General features: G+C 45.3%; 1 protein-coding gene across 4 annotated transcripts in view; it reads left to right on the top strand.

Annotated features, from left to right (window-relative positions):
• Positions 1–20,479, top strand: part of itprid2 (ITPR interacting domain containing 2) — a 37,483-nt gene that overhangs the window by 5,309 nt on the left and 11,695 nt on the right. For 3 of the 4 annotated variants that reach the window (XM_060040500.1, XM_060040502.1, XM_060040501.1), the window contains 12 exons: positions 526–618; positions 712–751; positions 7,534–7,583; positions 7,844–7,897; positions 15,475–15,517; positions 16,601–16,690; positions 16,880–17,027; positions 17,515–17,575; positions 17,693–17,785; positions 18,082–18,430; positions 19,935–20,130; positions 20,417–20,465. In XM_060040500.1, the coding sequence (XP_059896483.1) occupies positions 526–618; positions 712–751; positions 7,534–7,583; positions 7,844–7,897; positions 15,475–15,517; positions 16,601–16,690; positions 16,880–17,027; positions 17,515–17,575; positions 17,693–17,785; positions 18,082–18,430; positions 19,935–20,130; positions 20,417–20,465 (1,266 nt within the window). The remainder of the gene's footprint in view (positions 1–525; positions 619–711; positions 752–7,533; positions 7,584–7,843; positions 7,898–15,474; positions 15,518–16,600; positions 16,691–16,879; positions 17,028–17,514; positions 17,576–17,692; positions 17,786–18,081; positions 18,431–19,934; positions 20,131–20,416; positions 20,466–20,479) is intronic. The other variant, XM_060040503.1, reaches the window with a different exon arrangement.

Raw genomic sequence — 20,479 nt, 5'->3', positions numbered from 1 at the left:
GTGCTTAAGTACATAGACCTGCCCCTGTCCAAAGCTTTGTCAACTGCCACGCTTCCACCCAAAGTACCCGCAGCAGTTATTCCCAGGGACTACTTCTAGACCCTGGTTCCTGCTGTGGAGACGCTGAAGGAACTAGTTCATGATTGAAGTGAATAGGTGCCTCCTGTACATTACTGATGTTATTTCCCCAAACAAAAGAAACAAAAGAGGACAGAAAAGTGATTCATGCCTTGATGTGTTTTGACTCAGTAGGGATGATATTACCGGTAAATGTTATATTAATATTAAAGTGGAATTACAGGAGTAAATATTTGAAAGCAATGCAGAATGTTTGAGAACCTCACTGCATGACTTCCATTATCTCTGGAATCGTCAGTCTTGAGTCTTTGGTTTCTGCCATGAATACAAACATTTGAACCATGGATTGATGCAGAGAAAGAGGGTGAAACACTTGACTTCCTCCGTTGGGGCTAATGGAGGAAGTGGAGCTTGGCAGGTGTAGACTGACTGACTGGTTGTGTCCAGGTGGGCAGGCAGAGCGGAAGGCAGCCGGTCTGAGGCGGAGGGCCTGGGCCCAGAGCAAGGACTTAAGCTGGGGCCCCACCAAGGAAGAACCAGGTCTTTACAGAAATACTGTATATACTATCTGCATGTATTACTATTATTATTATATAATTCTATATAGAACTAATCGCTCTCACTCTCTCTCAGGGGAGGGTCACCAGATTTCCAGTTGGCTGAGTGAGTGCAGGTATTGTAGCCCTCCTCCGTTACCATAGCATCACAACACCTATAGTGTGTACCTGCCGTGTAGCGACACCAGGCGACCTCGGTACACAGATTATTACTCATGTCATTCACTAGGAACCGACCAAGCCTTATGTCAGGCAGTGTGGCCTGGGGTGAATCATCACCATTATAAGGCAAGAACAAGTGCTTTACAGCATAACCAACAAAAAACAAAGGTTATAGGGGGGTTTACTACAGACTCACTTTCACGACTGTCTGTAACCCAGTTACTGTGGTGACCATGTCAATTAAATAAGGAGTATGTTGACTACTTAACTGAAAAAGACCGTAGCCAGGTTACCTTAGTGACCAAGTAAAGCATCATTAGTATGTTACCCCTTAACTGGGGGCGGAATGAGCGTAACCCGGTAACAGCCGGCCCGGGCTCCCATTTGTCGTCTGCAGTTTGTGACATAGAGATGGCTCTACAAGTGCTGATAGGGTTGCACAAACCTGTGTGCGTGGCATGCCCCATGTGAAGATAAGAGCAGAAAACATTGTGTAACAGGTGGCTTCAGTGCTGCACCACAGTGTGGGCTTGTTGTTCAGCCTCCTGCTGTGAGTTGTGGGATTGAATCTGATGTCTCAGAGCATACACTAGTCATACACTTACTGGGCTAGTGAGGCTTTAAACTGGCAGCTTTTGCTTTCCAGAGATATTAAGCACTGACAGGTAAGATACACACACACACGCACACGCACACACGCGCGCATGCACGCGCAACAGTGAGCTATATAGTCCCCATTAGAAGCCTGTCCTCCTAAAGGCCGATATATGCTCTGTTTTAGACGTAACGCGTAAGCACGTAAGATACATAACCCCCCCTTGCGCGGTAAAATATCCCCCCTTACGTGCTTAAGTGCGTCGCCCAAAATTCCTGACTATGCGACTAAAACACTACGGCCCTACGCAGCTCGCAAAGACTGTGATTGGCCAGCTAACCACATCCTTTCAGGAGTCTCACGATTTCCACTTCCACGCCCACAGATTCGTTCGTTGCTCCCCCTACTGTTCTGGCGGAGAATCCCCTTGCAACACGCGCAATCCTTAAGGAACCTTAAAGGAACCGTAAATCAAAACTTGTCTAAAACAAGTCCCTTGTGTAAATTACGTGCTTACGTCTCTGCGTCTAAAACGACCCTAAATCGGCCTTAAGACATGGCATCAGTAGGTCCTTCAGGGCCCTGGTGCAAACATATTTATGGGCCCCCCTACTGCCGCCTAACACAGTTGTTTATTACATAACCTCGAAAAAAATATTCAAAAATGTAAATGTTTTTTTACCATCTCTGCATATTTGGGGACTGCGGGCAGAAGGCTGGGTTACATTTGGTCTGAATATCCCAGTGAACAAATGTATATGTAATATAAATGCAATATATATGATGGGGAGCTAGACTTCAGAGAACGCCTCACGTCAACAAACATCAGAACGGCCAAACATGCAAGGACAGATTATCATTGGTTAGTTTTGGATTGAGGTCCATTGTGAGGCCATAACCCCCTAACCATCAGCATGTTAATGGTTGGAGAAGGGTTTTAATAATGAACGTATTTAGCAGCTATTTCAATGTTCAAACGAGCCAAAAGACACCACAGATCTCTACCTACTCATAATAACAATGTGTTGGTTGTTCAGTAAACATGACCAGAACAGGTATGAACAGTGATGTTTTTCCTTCATGGAGATCCGTCCCTCACAACAGAGCCTGTGTGATTTATCACCGGTTTACGGCACTAGTCCTGCTTTGAAATGTATTCAAAACGTGGCCCAATGTTCAAACCCCCTATAGGCTTTTTGATAGATGGAAGTAGGCCTACTCTCATACTTTGGAAACCGTGTTCAGAAACGTTTATCTGCATTGAAGCTCTGTAGTAGTCAAACTCAGATTGATGGGTGGGTACCCACTGATGTGATGACCAATAGAACCACTTTAGAAAACCCTTGATAATGAGTTGATGTTGCAGCAGTGAACTCCGCCTGCTGCGTTTACAGACTGAGAAAGATCCAGTCTTCTTTCATTACTTTATGCTTCACTCACTGAATATTCTGATATTAGTTAGTACTATAATATAGACTAATATAATATTCTGTGATTAATATAAAACATCTATGACACCAAACAGAGGCCGGTGTCCATTAGGGCTGGGATAAACGATTATTTTTTAAACGATTAATCTAGCGATTATTTTTTCGATGCATCAATTAATCTAACGATTCATTTTTTCAGTCCGATTCGATTTCGAGTCGATTATCGATTATCTCCCCATTAATTACTAATAGCAATTTATACATGTTGATTTACATATCTGAATGAAAAAAAATATGAATTCCTTAACATTTCAATACGTGTTTATTGCCTTTAAATTCCAAAATAAAAGTGCAAAGTAATGCATTCTTAAGGTGCGGCCACACCGGACGCGTATCTCGCGTACTTCGCGTATGAAATCGCAATTTTTTCCATAGGGAACCATTGGTTTACGCGCGTATTACGCGTTTCACGCGTATTACGCGTATAAGCAACATTTTACGCGCGTATTGCGCGTATGAGGCGCGTATATTTACACGCTATACGCGCGTATATAGCGTACATCTCAAGAGTTCAAAAAATTGAACTTTTTACGCTCATACGCATGACGATTAGCCGATTAGCCCAATCAGCGTTGAGCTTGACCCAACGTCACTGGCAGAGAGTAGTGAGCTTGGACAGAAGCATATGGCCGACATCTTTCTTTATTCTGTGTGGAAATAGTAACATAGTTACGCCATTAAATGCTTTTATGGAAACATTTCTAGCGAGAAATGTGCATTTTACTTTCATAATGTTCGCTCGGTGAATGTGAAGGATGTTTGGTTTGATAGTTATGACGAAGAGGGAACGCTCCGTTCACTTGCATGGACAGAGTCTCTGGTTACTAAGCAACCTCAACGTCTTGGCGGACTATTTCTCTGCTGATCAGCACTACAGACACTACACGAACAGAAATGGAGGTGGATCAAAATATCATCGTCGCCGTGTGCGGCCGTCCTGTCCTGTACGACACCACGATGGTGTCGTACAGGGACAGGAACAAAACAGAGAGGGCGTGGGTCGACGTGGCAGAGGATATTGGCGTTCCTGGTAAGATCAGTGAATAATGTGTGTGTGTATTTTGCTTGGCTTGGCGTATAGCGCGTATTGCGCGTATGCGACCATTTTTGACACAAAATGGTCAAGCAACATTTTACGCGCGTATACGCGAGATACGTGTCCGGTGTGGCCGCACCTTTATGGTACGAACACACCAAACGCGTACCATACGCAGCTCATACGCCCCTAACGCAGCTAAAATGTTGCTTGACCATTTTGTGTCAAAAATGGTCCTACGTACGCAGCTACGCACCTGTGGAGTCCGAGGAAGGAAACCCAAACGCCGCCGGGTGCATGATAGAGCTTGGATCGGGTTCGATTAAATAATCTCGGATATAAATAACAATAATCGGGTTAAATAACTTCACATGGTGTCTGGTGTGTTTCCAGCATTCGTAGTGTTGATCAGCAGAGAAATAGTCCGCCAAGACGTTGAGGTTGCTTAGCAACCAGAGACTCTGTCCATGCAAGTGAACGGAGCGTTCACTCTTCGTCATAACTATCAAACCAAACATCCTTCACATTCACAGAGTGAACATTATGAAAGTAAAATGCACATTTCTCGCTAAAAATGTTTCCATAAACGCATTTAATGGCGTAACTATGTTACTATTTCCACCCAGAATAAAGAAAGATGTCGGCCGTATGCTTCTGTGCAAGGGTCACTACTCTCTGCCAGTGACGTCGGGTCAAGCTCCACGCTGATTGGCTATTGCGGCTAAGTATCACGCGTATGAGCGTAAAAAGTTAAATTTTTTGAACTCCTCGGGTACACGCGTATATGTACGCGCGTATATATACGCGCCTCATACGCCCCTAACGCGAATAAAATGTTGCTTGGTACGCATGATACGCGTGTACGCACCTCATACGCGCGTAAACCAATGGTTCCCTATGGAAAAATTGCCGATTTTATACGCGTGGTACGCGGGTAACGCGTTTGGTGTGGCCGTACTATTAGAATTCTACGGTGCTCGTTCATCTGCAGCTGCTACCGGGTGGCGCCTCTTCAGGTGCTGGTGAATTGCCGTGGTGCTAGAATGGAAAGTCATCTCCATTTTGCAAAGACGAAATATCACGGAATCGTTTCCTTTTACATTAAATATTTCCCATACTTTAGAGGAACGAGTGCGTGGCGCCTTGCACTTATGAAAGTCTGAGGAGCCGCTCGCGTTGCGACTACGCTCCGGCGCCGCCCATCTTTTCTTTTTTTTTTTTTTTTTAATCGACGCGCATTTTTCGCGTCGACGTAATTTTTCCGTCGACGTCATCGATGACGTCGACGCGTCGTCCCAGCCCTAGTGTCCATGGAGACGGAGCGCTCTGTCCTGTCTGATTCCGCGCCGTATTCAAATCCCCTCATGACAAAACCTTCATTGATAAAGTGACTAGTCATGTGACAGATAATCAATCTAGAATCCATGTGACTAACGCGTTGCAGTATAGAACAATGATGCCCCATTCTCTTCAGCAGAGCAGCCAGAATGCACAACAGACTACAGAGGGAATCCTTCCACCAGCGTGAGTGCTGTGATATGACAGCTGCTGTGGACACTGGTTGAATTTTACTTTTTAGGATCATCTTGAATTGTTGATATTCTGCCAAACTCTAGACTTTTTCTTCCGTGACATTGTGTTTCCTTCTAGACTACTGGACCACACTATCTCAAGGGTAAACCACATCCCATCCCACTTCATTTACGACTAGAATATGACTCAAAGAAGAGTGTTGCTATAAATGAAACTAAACATAGACGGATACTTGGTAATGTGCCTCGATTTTCTCGTGATGCCGATGGATGCTCCTTAGGTGGTTAAAGTTGCTCTTAACTGCTCCTGCAGTGAAACTCTGACATGTGGCTGGGCTTGTCTTCTTCCTCTATCTGTTTTTCTTTCAATCTGCAAATAAATGCTCACTCTTCCATTCCTAATTCCTATTAAAATATATCGCAAACTCGCGCCACTACACTTGAGCCCTGAGAGGCGTGTCGGCGAAAAGCAAAGGTCTTCCGGCGTAAATGATACATGTTACATACCGACATTTAAGCAGCAAAGATGAGACGTCGTTGTGTGGTGAGAACTGATACAAAATCGATAACAACAACAATGCCGCCATTTTCTTTATTTTTTGTAACCTACAATAAATAAAGCAGGCTTCCAGTCAATGGAAAAATGGCTTCTCCCCACCGGCGATTGTTGTTGTTTACGATTTTCTATCAGTTCTCACCACACAACGACGTCTCATCTTTGCTCCTTGAATGTCGATATGTAATGGTATGGAGTTATTGAAACTTACTACGTGTAAAAAAGACTAGAAATTGAATGTTTATTTTTCATTGAATGTTTACATAAAGTTGCACTGGGTGCCTTTAAAGTAGGCTAATGCCAGCCTTCCAAAACAAAATCTCGTTTTAGGGTAAATTATAACGTTGGTTAAATTATTTGACAAACAACAGCTGATACACCGGTAAGAAGTAGTACTTTTAAAAACAATGCATCTGCACACCATACAGCAAACACATATTTTCTTGAGAGAGACATCGTGTACAAGCCCATAACTTTTAGGATTGATGTTTAAACACACGCAAACTAAACACGTAACGCATAATACAGTCCATGGCAATGCATATTCACGGGGAGACACATGCATATTATGAACATAAGTTGATAACGATAATGTATACAATACTGGTAAGAAACAATTTTTGTTAATGTATTGCCGCATATCATTAAATAGATCCACAGTTGCGGCCACAGGACCGCATATCATATAGGTGTTAAGTTCTCTTAGCCAAAATTGACATGACGACTCAGTGTTTCTGAAGTTGTAGAAGAAACGCTATTCCATGTAAGAATAAGGCCTATTATTTGGCCATTTGAAGTTTGAAATTCATGTGGTCATGCATCTGTCTCAGCGGAGACTGCAAACACGCTGTCAAAATATCAACTCGTCAAGTTCAAATGCGCTCATGGCTCTTAAAGGGGATGGGAGATGGCACTCTCATTGGTTTATTGCATGTTACGCCCAAAACACACCTACTGGTATTCAGACCAACCCATTTTTGATTTGCGTCGGGCGCAAGAGTAATTTATCCGCCAGTATAATAGCAACAGCACCAGAGATCCGCCCACAAAGCTACTTGCGTTTCGCCCTTCTCACTTGAGTTTCAGACCGTTAAAATAGTGCCCTAGATTTGTTGGTCCAGTTGACAATCCTCCTTGGACTAAACATGGACTCAAATCTGTTGAGGGAGGGCATGGTTTCCCAGCCCAGTTAAACCGTTGAAAGAACTCCTCAGAACCAGTACTGATGGTGGAGCTGAGGGGGGACGTTTACAGCCACCCACAACTACAGCTGTATTTGTCTGTTCATAAATGTATATATTTTGTTTATTGTTGCTCTATATCTTGGGTAAAGTTTTCTAAAGCAATGTTCACTTGTCTGTGTGATCATCATGTCTGTCCATCTCTCTTGCGGTCTTCCTTGCTACCTCTATCTCTCGGCTTGTCCGTCTGTATAAATGTGTCTCTACCTATCTATCTCTCTTCCTGTCTGCCTCTCTTCCTGTCTGCCTCTCTACCTGTCTGCATGGATACCTTTCCCTCTCTCAGGACTCCTCTTACGGTTTCTATGGATGACCCAAGTACTTCGCCTGGCAAAGGTAATCGTGTGTGTGTGTGTGTGTGTGTGTGTGTGTGTGTGTGTGTGTGTGTGTGTGTGTGTGTGTGTGTGTGTGTGTGTGTGTGTGTGTGTGTGTGTGTGTGTGTGTGTGTGTGTGTGTGTGTGTGTGTCCGCGTGTGTGTCCGCGTGTGTTTGCGTGTGTGTGTTGATTTGCGTTGCAGCATGCAAGTTCATATTTGTGCATTTTTATGTTTTTTGTGCATTTTCTTTATGTATTTTTGATGTGCGTGTGTGTAACAGGCATTTTAAAGACTGGGTGTAGCTTTGAAGATGACCTCAAACTGGGAGCTGAAGGTTAGACACACACACGCGAGCACTGCGCACACTCACGCACTGCGCTCACACATTCCTGTACATACGGCCGTGGTGGTGAGGGCTGGGCATTGTGGTCCAGTTCTAACAGGAACACCTCAATCTTAACCGGTGATGTATCCAGGCTGCATTTAGAGATCTGTGGGCTGAGACAATAACGATGAGAAACTAATGGTATTAAACATTTTTGCCACTTTCCGCAATTGGACCTAATTTCCTTCCTCTTTGATCCCGGTTCAATATAATAGAAATTAAGTCTGATCTCTGCAACAGAAAGAGTTGGGGTAGGAACTATTAAATGGGTAGTGAACCCAAAATCCATCACTTTGAACAAAAATAAGGCCATCATTAATATAAAAACAGGATAGCAGGGTGCTTATGGTGTGTGATATGAAATCTAAATCATTGTTTAGTTCTCATCACTCATCCAATCCTTTGCTCAAGAGCTTGCTCAGGCAGCAGCCACGTCTAGGTGGCCTCTGAGAGGAGCGTAGTTCCAACACGACAGCTAGCCACATAGCTACACCTAGCCCCAAACCTACACATAGCCCCATACCTACACATAGCCCCATACCTACACATAGCCCCATAGCTACTTCTAGCCCCATACCTACACCTAGCCCCATACCTAGAGCTAGCCCCATAGCTACACCTAGCCCCATACCTAGAGCTAGCCCCATAGCTACACATAGCCCCATACCTACACCAAGCCCCATACCTAGAGCTAGCCCAATAGCTACAGCTATCCATATAGCTACAACTAAAACAGGATAGCAGGGTGCTTATGGTGATATGAAATCTAAATCATTGTTTAGTCATCACTCATCCAATCCTTTGCTCAAGAGCTTGCTCAGGCAGCAGCCACGTCTAGGTGGCCTCTGAGAGGAGCGTAGTTCCAACACGACAATTTGTAACTTGTCATTTCTAACCCTAACCCTATTTGACTATTTGTGTGGTAGTTTTTTAGTTTTAAGAATACACAGCAGCCTTTGGCATTAGACTGTCATCAGTTTAACCTCAAACTGCGTGTTGCATTTTGAAGATGATTCTACGTATTCATCACACATCACACATCAGTTACAGCAGAACTAGAAGTCACGTGATGGAGCCTCCAGTAGATATTAAGTTCCAGACAGGACGGCTTGAGGCTTTCTGTCCGAGGCGTTTCTCCAGGAAAGGTCAACATTGTTTGGCAGGAGAAAGGTAGGGGATAAAAATAATGACAACAATGACCGTAACCTTTTAAATTAAATAATTATGACATAAAGAACAAAGACAGATCCAGCAGTTACTCTACTCGGCGTGTATGTATCCCACCCAAGAACACAAACACAATTCGTGTTTTTTATCAGATATATTATTAACCGTTTGAGACATATTTCTCAGAGGGAGAAGTTAACACTGGAATTTTCATTATATGAACAAACTAATAATGAATCAAGCATTGGAGAACTCTGCTCTCACACACACATGTACACTTAATGTATTTATTCCAATATTATTGCCCTATGTGATTGGATCGTTTAAGAAACTTGAATTATGTTTGGATTGTTTAACAGGACACACCCATAACGATATCTATTTGACGTTCATGTTCCTTTTGTTTCCTAATCTCCACAGCTCCTTGAGAGCTCAGGCCCTACACATTGGAACATGTTTCACTCTCTTCACTCTTTCTAATATTTTAAAAAACATTGAATACAAATATCAGCGATCTAATAGTATGAAATATTGTCCGATGTCCAGTCTTTAGGAGAAGAATGATATCTGTCTTTCAATTGAATATCATCAAACTAAAATCACAGTGGTGCGCATCTATCTAAACCATCAAAAACCTTTCTTGTGATATGATTATAGGAATAAACAAGAAATTACGACCCATACTTTTGAATCTCTAGCCATCTAGGAAAATAGCTCCTTTGCTTTTTAACAGTGGTACTAAAAGTCAATACCATCCCTGCCCACCTCCCAGTACAACATACCTACACCTAGCCCCATAGATATATCTAGCTCCATGCCTACACATAGCCCCATAGCTACAGCCAGCTCCATAGCTACAGCCAGCCCCATAGCTACACCCAGCCCCATAGCTACACCTAGCCCCATAGCTACACCTAGCCCTTTTCCCACAGCTAGCCCCATAGCTACACCTAGCCCCATAGCTACACCTAGCCACATAGCTACACCTAGCCCAATACCTACACCTAGCCCCATAGCTACACCTAGCCCCATAGCTACACCTAGCCCCATAGCTATACCGAGCCCCATAGCTACACCTAGCCCCATAGCTACACCTAGCCCCATACCTAGAGCTAGCCCCATAGCTACACCTAGCCCCATACCTAGAGCTAGCCCCATAGCTACACCTAGCCCCATACCTACACCAAGCCCCATACCTAGAGCTAGCCCAATAGCTACAGCTATCCCTATAGCTACAACTAGCCCCATAGCTACAGCTAGCCCCATAGCTACAGCTAGCCACATGGCTAAATCTAGCCCCATAGCTACACCTAGCCCTTTTCCCACAGCTAGCCCCATAGCTACACCTAGCCCAATAGCTACACCTAGCCACATAGCTACACCTAGCCCAATACCTACACCTAGCCCCATAGCTACACCTAGCCCCATAGCTATACCGAGCCCCATAGCTACTGCTAGCCCCATAGCTACAGCTAGCCACATAGCTACACCTAGCCCCATAGCTACACATAGCCCCATATCCACACATAGCCCCATACCTACACATAGCCCCATAGCTACTTCTAGCCCCATACCTACACCTAGCCCCATACCTAGAGCTAGCCCCATAGCTACACCTAGCCCCATACCTAGAGCTAGCCCCATAGCTACACATAGCCCCATACCTACACCAAACCCCATACATAGAGCTAGCCCAATAGCTACAGCTATCCCTATAGCTACAACTAGCCCCATAGCTACAGCTAGCCCCATAGCTACAGCTAGCCACATGGCTAAATCTAGCCTCATAGCTACACCTAGCCCAATAGCTATACCTAGCCCCATAGCTAAACCTAGCCCCATGCCTACACCTAGCCCTATACCCACAGCTAGCCCCATAGCTACTCCCAGCCCCATAGCTACTGCTAGCTCCATAGGTACAGCTAGCCACATAGCTACACCTAGCACCATACCTACAGATAGCCCAATAGCTACAGCTAGCCCCATACCTACACCTAGCCCCATAGCTACACCTAGCCCCATAGCTACACCTAGCCCCATTGCTACACCTAGCCCCATATCTACACCCAGCCCAATAGCTACAGCTATCCCTATAGCTACAACTAGCCCTATAGCTACAGCTAGCCCCATACCTACAGCTAGCCACATAGCTACATTTAACCCAATAGCTACATCTAGCCCCATAGCTACTCCCCCCATAGCTACAGCTAGCCACATAGCTACACCTAGCCCCATAGCTAAACCTAGCCCCAAACCTACACCTAGCCCCATACCTACACCTAGCCCCATACCTACAGATAGCCCCATAGCTACTGCCAGCTCCATAGCTACTGCTAGCCCCATACCTACACCTAGCCCCATAGCTAGAGCTAGCCCCATACCTACACCTAGCCCCATATCTACACCCAGCCCAATAGCTACAGCTATCCCTATAGCTACAACTAGGCCCATAGCTACAGCTAGCCCCATAGCTACATCTAGCCCCATAACTACTCTCACCCCCATAGCTACAGCTAGCCACATCGCTACACCTAGCCCCATAGCTAAACCTAGCCCCATACATAGAGCTAGCCCAATAGCTACAGCTATCCCTATAGCTACAACTAGCCCCATAGCTACAGCTAGCCACATGGCTAAATCTAGCCTCATAGCTACACCTAGCCCAATAGCTATACCTAGCCCCATAGCCCCATGCCTACACCTAGCCCTATACCCACAGCTAGCCCCATAGCTACTCCCAGCCCCATAGCTACTGCTAGCTCCATAGGTACAGCTAGCCACATAGCTACACCTAGCACCATACCTACAGATAGCCCAATCGCTACATCTAGCCCCATGGCTACTGCTAGCCCCATACCTACACCTAGCCCCATAGCTACACCTAGCCCCATAGCTACACCTAGCCCCATTGCTACACCTAGCCCCATATCTACACCCAGCCCAATAGCTACAACTAGCCCTATAGCTACAGCTAGCCCCATACCTACAGCTAGCCACATACCTACAGCTAGCCACATAGCTACACCTAGCACCATACCTACAGATAGCCCAATAGCTACAGCTAGCCCTATGGCTACTGCTAGCCCCATACCTACACCTAGCCCCATACCTACACCTAGCCCCATACCTAGAGCTAGCCCCATAGCTACACCTAGCCCCATTGCTACACCTAGCCCCATATCTACACCCAGCCCAATAGCTACAGCTATCCCTATAGCTACAACTAGCCCCATAGCTACAGCTAGCCCCATCGCTACAGCTAGCCACATAGCTACATTTAACCCCATAGCTACATCTAGCCCCATAGCTACTCCCACCCCCATAGCTACAGCTAGCCACATAGCTACACCTAGCCCCATAGCTAAACCTAGCCCCATACCTACACCTAGCCCCATACCTACACCTAGCCCCATACCTACAGATAGCCCCATACCTACAGATAGCCCCATACCTACAGATAGCCCCATAGCTACTGCCAGCTCCATAGCTACTGCTAGCCCCATACCTACACCTAGCCCCATAGCTACACCTAGCCCCATATCTACACCCAGCCCAATAGCAACAGCTATCCCTATAGCTACAACTAGGCCCATAGCTACAGCTAGCCCCATAGCTACATCTAGCCCCATAGCTACTCTCACCCCCATAGCTACACCTAGCCCCATAGCTAAACCTAGCCCCAAACCTACACCTAGCCCCATAGCTAAACCTAGCCCCATACCTACAGATAGCCCCATACCTACACCTAGCCCCATACCTACAGATAGCCCCATAGCTACTGCAAGCTCTGTAGCTACTGCTAGCCACATATCTACACCTAGCCCCATAGCTACACCTAGCCCCATCGCTACACCTAGCCCCATTGCTACACCTAGCCCCATATCTACATCCAGCCCAATAGCTACAGTAGCGGCAGTAGCTCAGGAGGTAGAGCGGGTTGGCTGGTAACCTGAAGGTTGCTGGTTCGATCCCCGGCTTCTCCTAGCGGAGTGTCGAGGTGTCCTTGACAAGGTACCTAACCCTGACTGTGTCGATGTGATGTCGAAGACAGCTGCTGCTGGAACAGAGACTTCCAACTCTCCAGCAGTAGCGCCCCAAGGCCAGATATGCGCCCAGCGGGAAAACTGATGATGATGATACAGCTATCCCCATAGCTACAACTAGCCCCATAGCTACAACTAGCCCCATAGCTACACTTAGCCCCAAAGCTATACCCAGCCCAAAAGCTACACCTAGCCCCATACCTACACCAAGCCCCAAACCTACTCCTAGCCCCCTAGCTAAACCTAGCCCCATAGCTACACCAAGCCCCAAACCTACTCCTAGCCCCCTAGCTAAACCTAGCCCCATAGCTACACCTAGCCCCATACATACAGCTAGCCCCATGGCTACAACTAGCCCCATAACTACTCCTAGCCCCATATCTAAAGCTAGCCCCATACCTACTCCAAACCCCATAGATACACCTAGCCTGTTACCTACAGCTAACCCCATAGCTACACCTTGCCCAATAGCTACAGTTAGCCACATAGCTAGAGTTAGCCCCATACCTAAAGCTAGCCCCATAGATAGTTAGCCCCATTCCCACATCGGGGTCATCCCTATGTTCCCCGGGTCCTATGTTCTCCGTTTTTCCCAAAAAGGGTCCTATGTTCCCCTCTAGCAATACATACCGGGGAGCACAATCTATCTATGTTCTACCTATGTTCCCCACAATCTATCAATCTTTAAAAATATTTAAACTTTGACACGACATTCGCCTGATGACAGCCCATCAGCGTTCAACAGCGTGGCCACTGAGTGACATTTGTAACGTAACAGCCAATCATCGTTCAACCGGCCAACTCAGTGCAGTGCAGTCCGGGGTGAACGTATGGAGGAGCATGGAGGAGAAAGTGATTGTTGCCGTTTGCGACTCCCGGAGCTCTATATAGTATATAATATAATATAATTGTATATATAATATCACGGCCAAAAGCTCTGTGCGCCTCCGGATGGCCGTAGCGCGGGGAGCTCGTAGGGATTGGGCTTCTTGGGTTTGTGCACTGCCGTTGCTATGGTTTCCGGACTTATGTGTTCCAACGGTTTATTAGGTAGGCCTATCTAATAAATCTCTGTCTAATCAATACTTCATTCACTGCCTCTTCCGTGGTCATTACAATATTATGAATAGACTGCGTAGGGTTCTCCGACGTCTCTCCCTCTTCCACAAAAGGTAAAGACATGCAATGGCGGTTATCTCGGCCGGAATTTGGCAGTAATGGTGGAAAACGTAACAGACCTGTCCTATAAACAATAATAATAATACATTTCATTTAGAGGCGCCTTTCAAGACACCCAAGGTCACCTTACAGAGCATATAGTCATCATACATTTTTTAAAAAACAAGACATTGTGGAAAAAAAAAAAAAAATTAACATAAGCAATAAGAAATAAAAAAAATTAAAATAAAATAAAAACAGTGATCAGTTAGACGTTGTGAGCGAGTTTGAACAGGTGAGTTTTGAGTTGTGACTTGAAGGTTGTAATGGTGTCTGACTGTTTTATGTGTGGGGGGAGGGAGTTCCAGAGCCTGGGTGCTGAACAGCTGAATGACCGGGCACCCATTGTAGTGTACCCTATGTTCCCCAGTCTCATACAAAGAGGGGAACATAGGACCCGGGGAACATAGAACCCGAGGAACATAGGACCCGGGGAACATAGAACCCGAGGAACATAGACACGCTCCCCCTACATCTTACCCCATTGCTACAGCTAGCCTTATAGCTACAGCTTGCCCCATACATACAGCTTGCATCACTTTAAAAAAACAAAACTATTTTCTTCTGCTCCTGTTTTATTTGCCAAAGTAGCTGCTCAATGTATTTTGTTTGATCTCCCGTTAGTTATGCAAAAGCGTTGTAGTGACCCAAGTGACGTTAAGCATCCCTGATTATGGGCGCGCATTCGTACTTGCGTACCAGTTATGTGCACCCCTACCCATACCTACACCTAGCCCCATACCTAAAACTAGCCCCATAGCTACACCTAGCCCCGTAGCTACAGCTACGCTTAGTGGAATGGAGCGGCTTGGTAATGTGTTTATAATTGATAAACATTTTAAGAACGGGGGGGGGAGGGGGAACTCCATGTTGCCTCAGGGCCATGATCATGTGCCCCTATCACCCTGAGGTAATCTGTCATTGTATATCACCTGTCTCACCACACATTGGACCTGTTTTACATCCTCTCTCTTGTCTTACTACCTATATCACCTGTCTCGCCACACATCGGACCTGTTTTACCTCCTCTCTCTTGTCTTACTACCTATATCATCTGTCTCACCTGTTTGAATTATTTGAAAAACATCTTGTTTTCAGCTAAGCATCTTCGGTCCCCTGATGCCAAAGCTGAACCCATCTGGTATGTTCTGGTCCTGTTCTCTTCTTTTATATGAGAGAGGGTGTATCTGTTGACCCTGATGGATGTGGGTCTGATTGTCTCTCTCTCTCGCTCGCGCTCTCTCTGTCTCTCTGTCTCTCTGTCTCTCTTTCTGTCTCTCGGACTTACCATTTGGGTCAGGGGCAATATTGAAAATCATTCCATTGTTTTTAAACAGTTTTTTCCAGGTTATTTAAGCGTACTGTGCAATGATCTTGAGTTGAATCCAACATACATCGAGAAACTCAACTTTTGACTGTTAATGACTGTAATTTCTTGCATCATTCTTTGAATTGTATTTATTGCTGTAGCATATAATATTAGGACAACATGAACAATGACTTATAATACAATTGAGTGATTATCATCATCACCGATCATTATCATCAAATATATACGACCTAAACACACCATTTATTGCTGGAATTGCAGGAGGAGATCTCATAATATTGTGCACAAGACGCACCATCATTATGTCACTGAGACCATTAATGTTGTGCTTAAACAATGACCTGCTTTAACATATTTCACACATATACTTAACTTAACCACAGACATAGGCTTCACTTAACCATAGACACAGTCCTCCCTTAACCATAGAAATAGGCTTCACTTAACCATAGACACAGGCTTTACTTAGCCGTAGACAGACATAGGCTTAATTTAACCATAGACACAGGCTTTACTTAACCATAGAAATAGGCTTAATTTAACCCTAGACATAGGCTTCACTTAACCATAGAAACAGGTTTCACTGAACCATAGACACAGGCTTCACTTAACCATAGACACAGGCTTCACTTAACCATAGATATATGCTTCACTTAACCATAGACATAGGCTTCATTTAAGCATGCCTACATCACAAAAACGAAACCTTAACGAAACCAGCTGATCCCACATTAGAAATATCGGTGATTGGTATCGGCCTAAAAAAAGTTTATCAATGCATCGCAAATACTAATAGTAATGAATATATTGACCATAATTATTGTAATAATCGTGATGATGATGAGTTATTACTAATAATCATAATACTAATAGTGATAAGAATGCTCTGTGTAGTTTTGGTGTCCAGGAGAAGAGGATCCATTACAAACAGCGAGGAAGGAGCATCAACTCCACCGGCTCTGGGAAGAGCAGCACTGTCTCAAGGTACACCGGCTGTCTGGCTGTCTTCAGTCAGGGTCACCTGTCTGTCTGCATGTCTATCATAAAGTCTGTGTCTGATGGTCTGTCTCTGTGTCTGATGGTCTGTCTCTGTGTCTGATGGTCTGTCTCTGTTTCTGATGGTCTGTCTCATGGTCTGTCTCTGTGTCTGATCGCTTGGCTCTGTGTCTGCAGCGTGTCTGAGTTGCTGGATCTTTATGAAGAAGACCCAGAGGAGATCCTGTTGAATCTGGGTTTTGGTCGAGAGGAGCCGGACTTGGCCTCTAAGATCCCCTCTCGCTTCTTCAGCAACACATCGGGGGCCCAAGGCATTGATATCACGGTGCTGCTCCCTCTCTTAGCCCTGTTGGGCCTTATATCTGTCTGGTGTTGTGTTGTGATATTCATCTTCACCTGGAGGTGCACCTGGGTATATGGTTGTTGTGTTGATATTATTAATATCATCACAACACACACAGCCCAGCCATCCGTGAGGAACTCGGATTAGAGCCACTGCTCCTCTGCTTAGAAAGGAGTCAGTTGAGGTGGTTCAGGCATCTGGTAAGGCTGCTCACTGGGCGCCTCCCTTGGGAGGTTTTACAGGCACGACCAGTGGGGAGGAGACCTCTGGGAAGACCCAGGACTAGGTGAAGAGATTATATCTCAACACTGGCCTGGGACGCCTCGGGATCCCCCCTCAGAGCTGCGCAATGTGGCCCGGGAAAGGGGCCCCTGCTTGAGCTGCTGCCCCCGCGACCCGACCCTGGATGAGCGGTAAGACGATGAGGATGATGAGTATAGATATTAATACTATTCATCTCTGCCTGCAGGTGTACCTCGAGGCTCAACTCCAACGGTTGGAGCTGGAGAACCCAAACTACGCTCTCACAAGTGTGTACTGTGTGTACTGTGTGTACTGTGTGTGTGTGTGTGTGTGTGTGTGTGTGTGTGTGTTTGTGTTTGTGTGTTCCCTAACACACTAAACAAGCTCTCTGTCTTGTGTCTCAGGTCGGTTCAGACAGATAGAGGTTCTGACGACGGTAGCCAACGAGTTCTTCCAGTTATACAGTCATGTGTCGGGCCAGCCGCTACACCGCATCGGTAAACATGACTGTCCTCTGCCCTCTGTCCTCTCCCTGTGTCCTCACAGTCTAATAACTGTACATCCCTGTGGCGGTTATTGCTTATAGTAGTCCTAAAATTCCAGATATTTTAAGTTGTCCTCATGATGGGCTATATGCACCTAGCGGCCATCTTGGTTCTAAACGCTAGCTGAGGGGGGAAAAGTGTTCAGTTTCCCAGCCTAGCACTTAGAACCAAGATGGCCGGTTGTTGAATAAGGCCCATTGAGATTTTGGTTTAACGTTGACCTTTGGCCTGTGTTGTTTTGCTCATAGGAGGAGAGGGAGGAGGAGGTGAAGGGCAGGTGTTACCCTCTCCACTAAAGAGGAATAACTCTGCTCTACATGTTGCTAAAATCCTCAAGAAGACCCTCACTAAACACAACCTGCTGGGGACATCCCAGTCCACTAGTGGAGGAGAGAGGAGTACAGCACCCTTTAGTGGTGGAGAAAGTGATAGCCCCATAGCAGACTCTAGTGGAGGACAGGGGAGTACAGCACCGTTTAGTGGTGGAGAAGGCAGGGGTACCAATTCTCACCACGAGGCGAAAGCACACTCTATGAAGACTGTCAGCGAGCAAACTGATGTTGGTCTGGAGTTGACGGATGGACACCCAGACACCAGGTACAGAAGGAGAGCTGGCAGACAGACCGTGTTAAGGTGCCCCTATTATACCTCCAGGTGTGAGTGTGATTAGCCAGTACAAGCCGTTTGAAATCTGCCTTTCCCTCTGCCTGTGACATCACAAGTGGGTGGGTCCAACTAGATGTATGATGACTAATGTACTGGCTAATCACACTCACAGCTGGTGGTATAATTGGGGCCCATTTAACTGGTTCCTATCTGATCTGTTCTATTAATGATCTAATATAATACATGCTTATTATCTAGAATATGTAAATTATCTCATGTAGAGCGTGTTGATTATCCTGCACAAAAGATTCTCATAAAACATGTTAATGATCGTATATAAAATACGTTAATGATCTCAAACAGAACTTGTTAATTATCTCATATAGAACATGTTAATGATCTCATATAGAACATGTCAAATTATCTAATAGAATATGTTTATAATTATTACAGAACATGTTCATAGTTTAACATACATCTATTGATGCACTTAGACACATCATCAGTGATGGAACCTGGGGTCATTGGGTGTTTCGGGTCTCTCAACATCATACACCCTCAACCAGGCGACCCAGCCGGGATTGATCAAGTCCCAACTTGTGTCTAAGTAGCATGTACCCACGGATCGCCCCTCTTGATCCACAGCCATCTAGAGGCCTTCTCAGCTGCCTCTGTGGTGGTCTTGATAGCCTTTCTCTGACATGCACCTGTGACTCCAAGCATGCTGTATGCTTTGCAGAGAGATCGCGCTGCACAGCCTCTACAGCCCACCTCTATTGGCGCACACCGGGCACGCCACCCCCGTCTGCGGCTTATGTTTACTTATGTTTAGTATCTCATGTAGTGCCAATATCTCAGAATATATCACCATAGACCACCTTAATTATCTCAAACAGAACAGGTTTATTATCTCATGTAGAACATGTTAATGATCTCATATAATGTCAATGATCTCATATAATGTTAATGATCTCTTGTGGAACATGTTATTTATCTCATGGAACATGATAATGGTCTTCTATAGAACATGTGAATGATCTCATGTGGAACCTGTTCATTGTATCACGTAGTATATGTATATTATCTCTTATGGGTAGAACATGTTTAATCTCTCACATAGGAGATATGTTCTGTCATTAGACAGTACATATCTAGAACATATTAATTATTTCACACTGAAGTTATGAATGGTCTACTAGAACATGTTAATTCTCTCAAATAGGAGAAATGAATTGTCTGATTTAACATGTTAATTCTCTCACATTGAAGATATGTATTGTCTAATAGAACATGGTAATTCTCTCAAATAGGAGATATGTATTGTCTAATAGAACATGTTAATTCTCTCACATAGATATGTATTGTCTAATGGAACATATTAATTCTCTCACGTAGGAATATGTATTGTCAATAGAACATATTATTTCTCTTACATAGGAGATATGTGTTGTCTAATAGAACATGCAACCCATGTGAGCCATCTCTCGTCCCCCAGCATACAGCCCCGCCCGCGGTCCCCAGCCAGTAGAGACAGAGCTGTCCTCGAGGGGACCAATCCACAGGAGAGGAACGGGGATCAAGTGTTAGAACCAGGGAGGGGCAGGACATCCACCCCAGAGAAACCGGTCTGCCTGGCACCCCTGCTGGCTCAGCTGAAGCAAAACACCAAGGACTCCTTTGAGATGGAAGAGGTAGGCCAGCCTCTACACGACTCCTACCAATCACTCCTCAGGGCTACAATCAAATCAGCTCCTAGCTCTTAGCCCGCACCGTCCTTTGATTAGGCCTGCTTCTCTTACTCTCCCGTCCTCAGAACTACAAGTCCCAGCAAGCACTACCAGGTGTCCCTATACGTGTTCTGCATGCTGAAACACCCTCTCCCCCACGAATACAGTCTAATGTCTTCTATATCTACTGTCTAATCAATCTGTCTCCATCTCTCTACTCACTCATTTCTACGTGACCATTGTCTGCCAGGTTCAGAGTACCGATGACGACCGTCCATCACGAATCTCCCAAGCAAGTGGTGAGCTGTCCTCT

The sequence above is a fragment of the Gadus macrocephalus genome, chromosome 20 (genome assembly GCF_031168955.1).
Source record: "Gadus macrocephalus chromosome 20, ASM3116895v1".
Taxonomy (NCBI): Eukaryota; Metazoa; Chordata; class Actinopteri; order Gadiformes; family Gadidae; genus Gadus; species Gadus macrocephalus.
The sequence above is the reverse complement of the archived record's forward strand: the minus strand, read 5'-3'. Positions and strand labels throughout refer to the sequence as shown.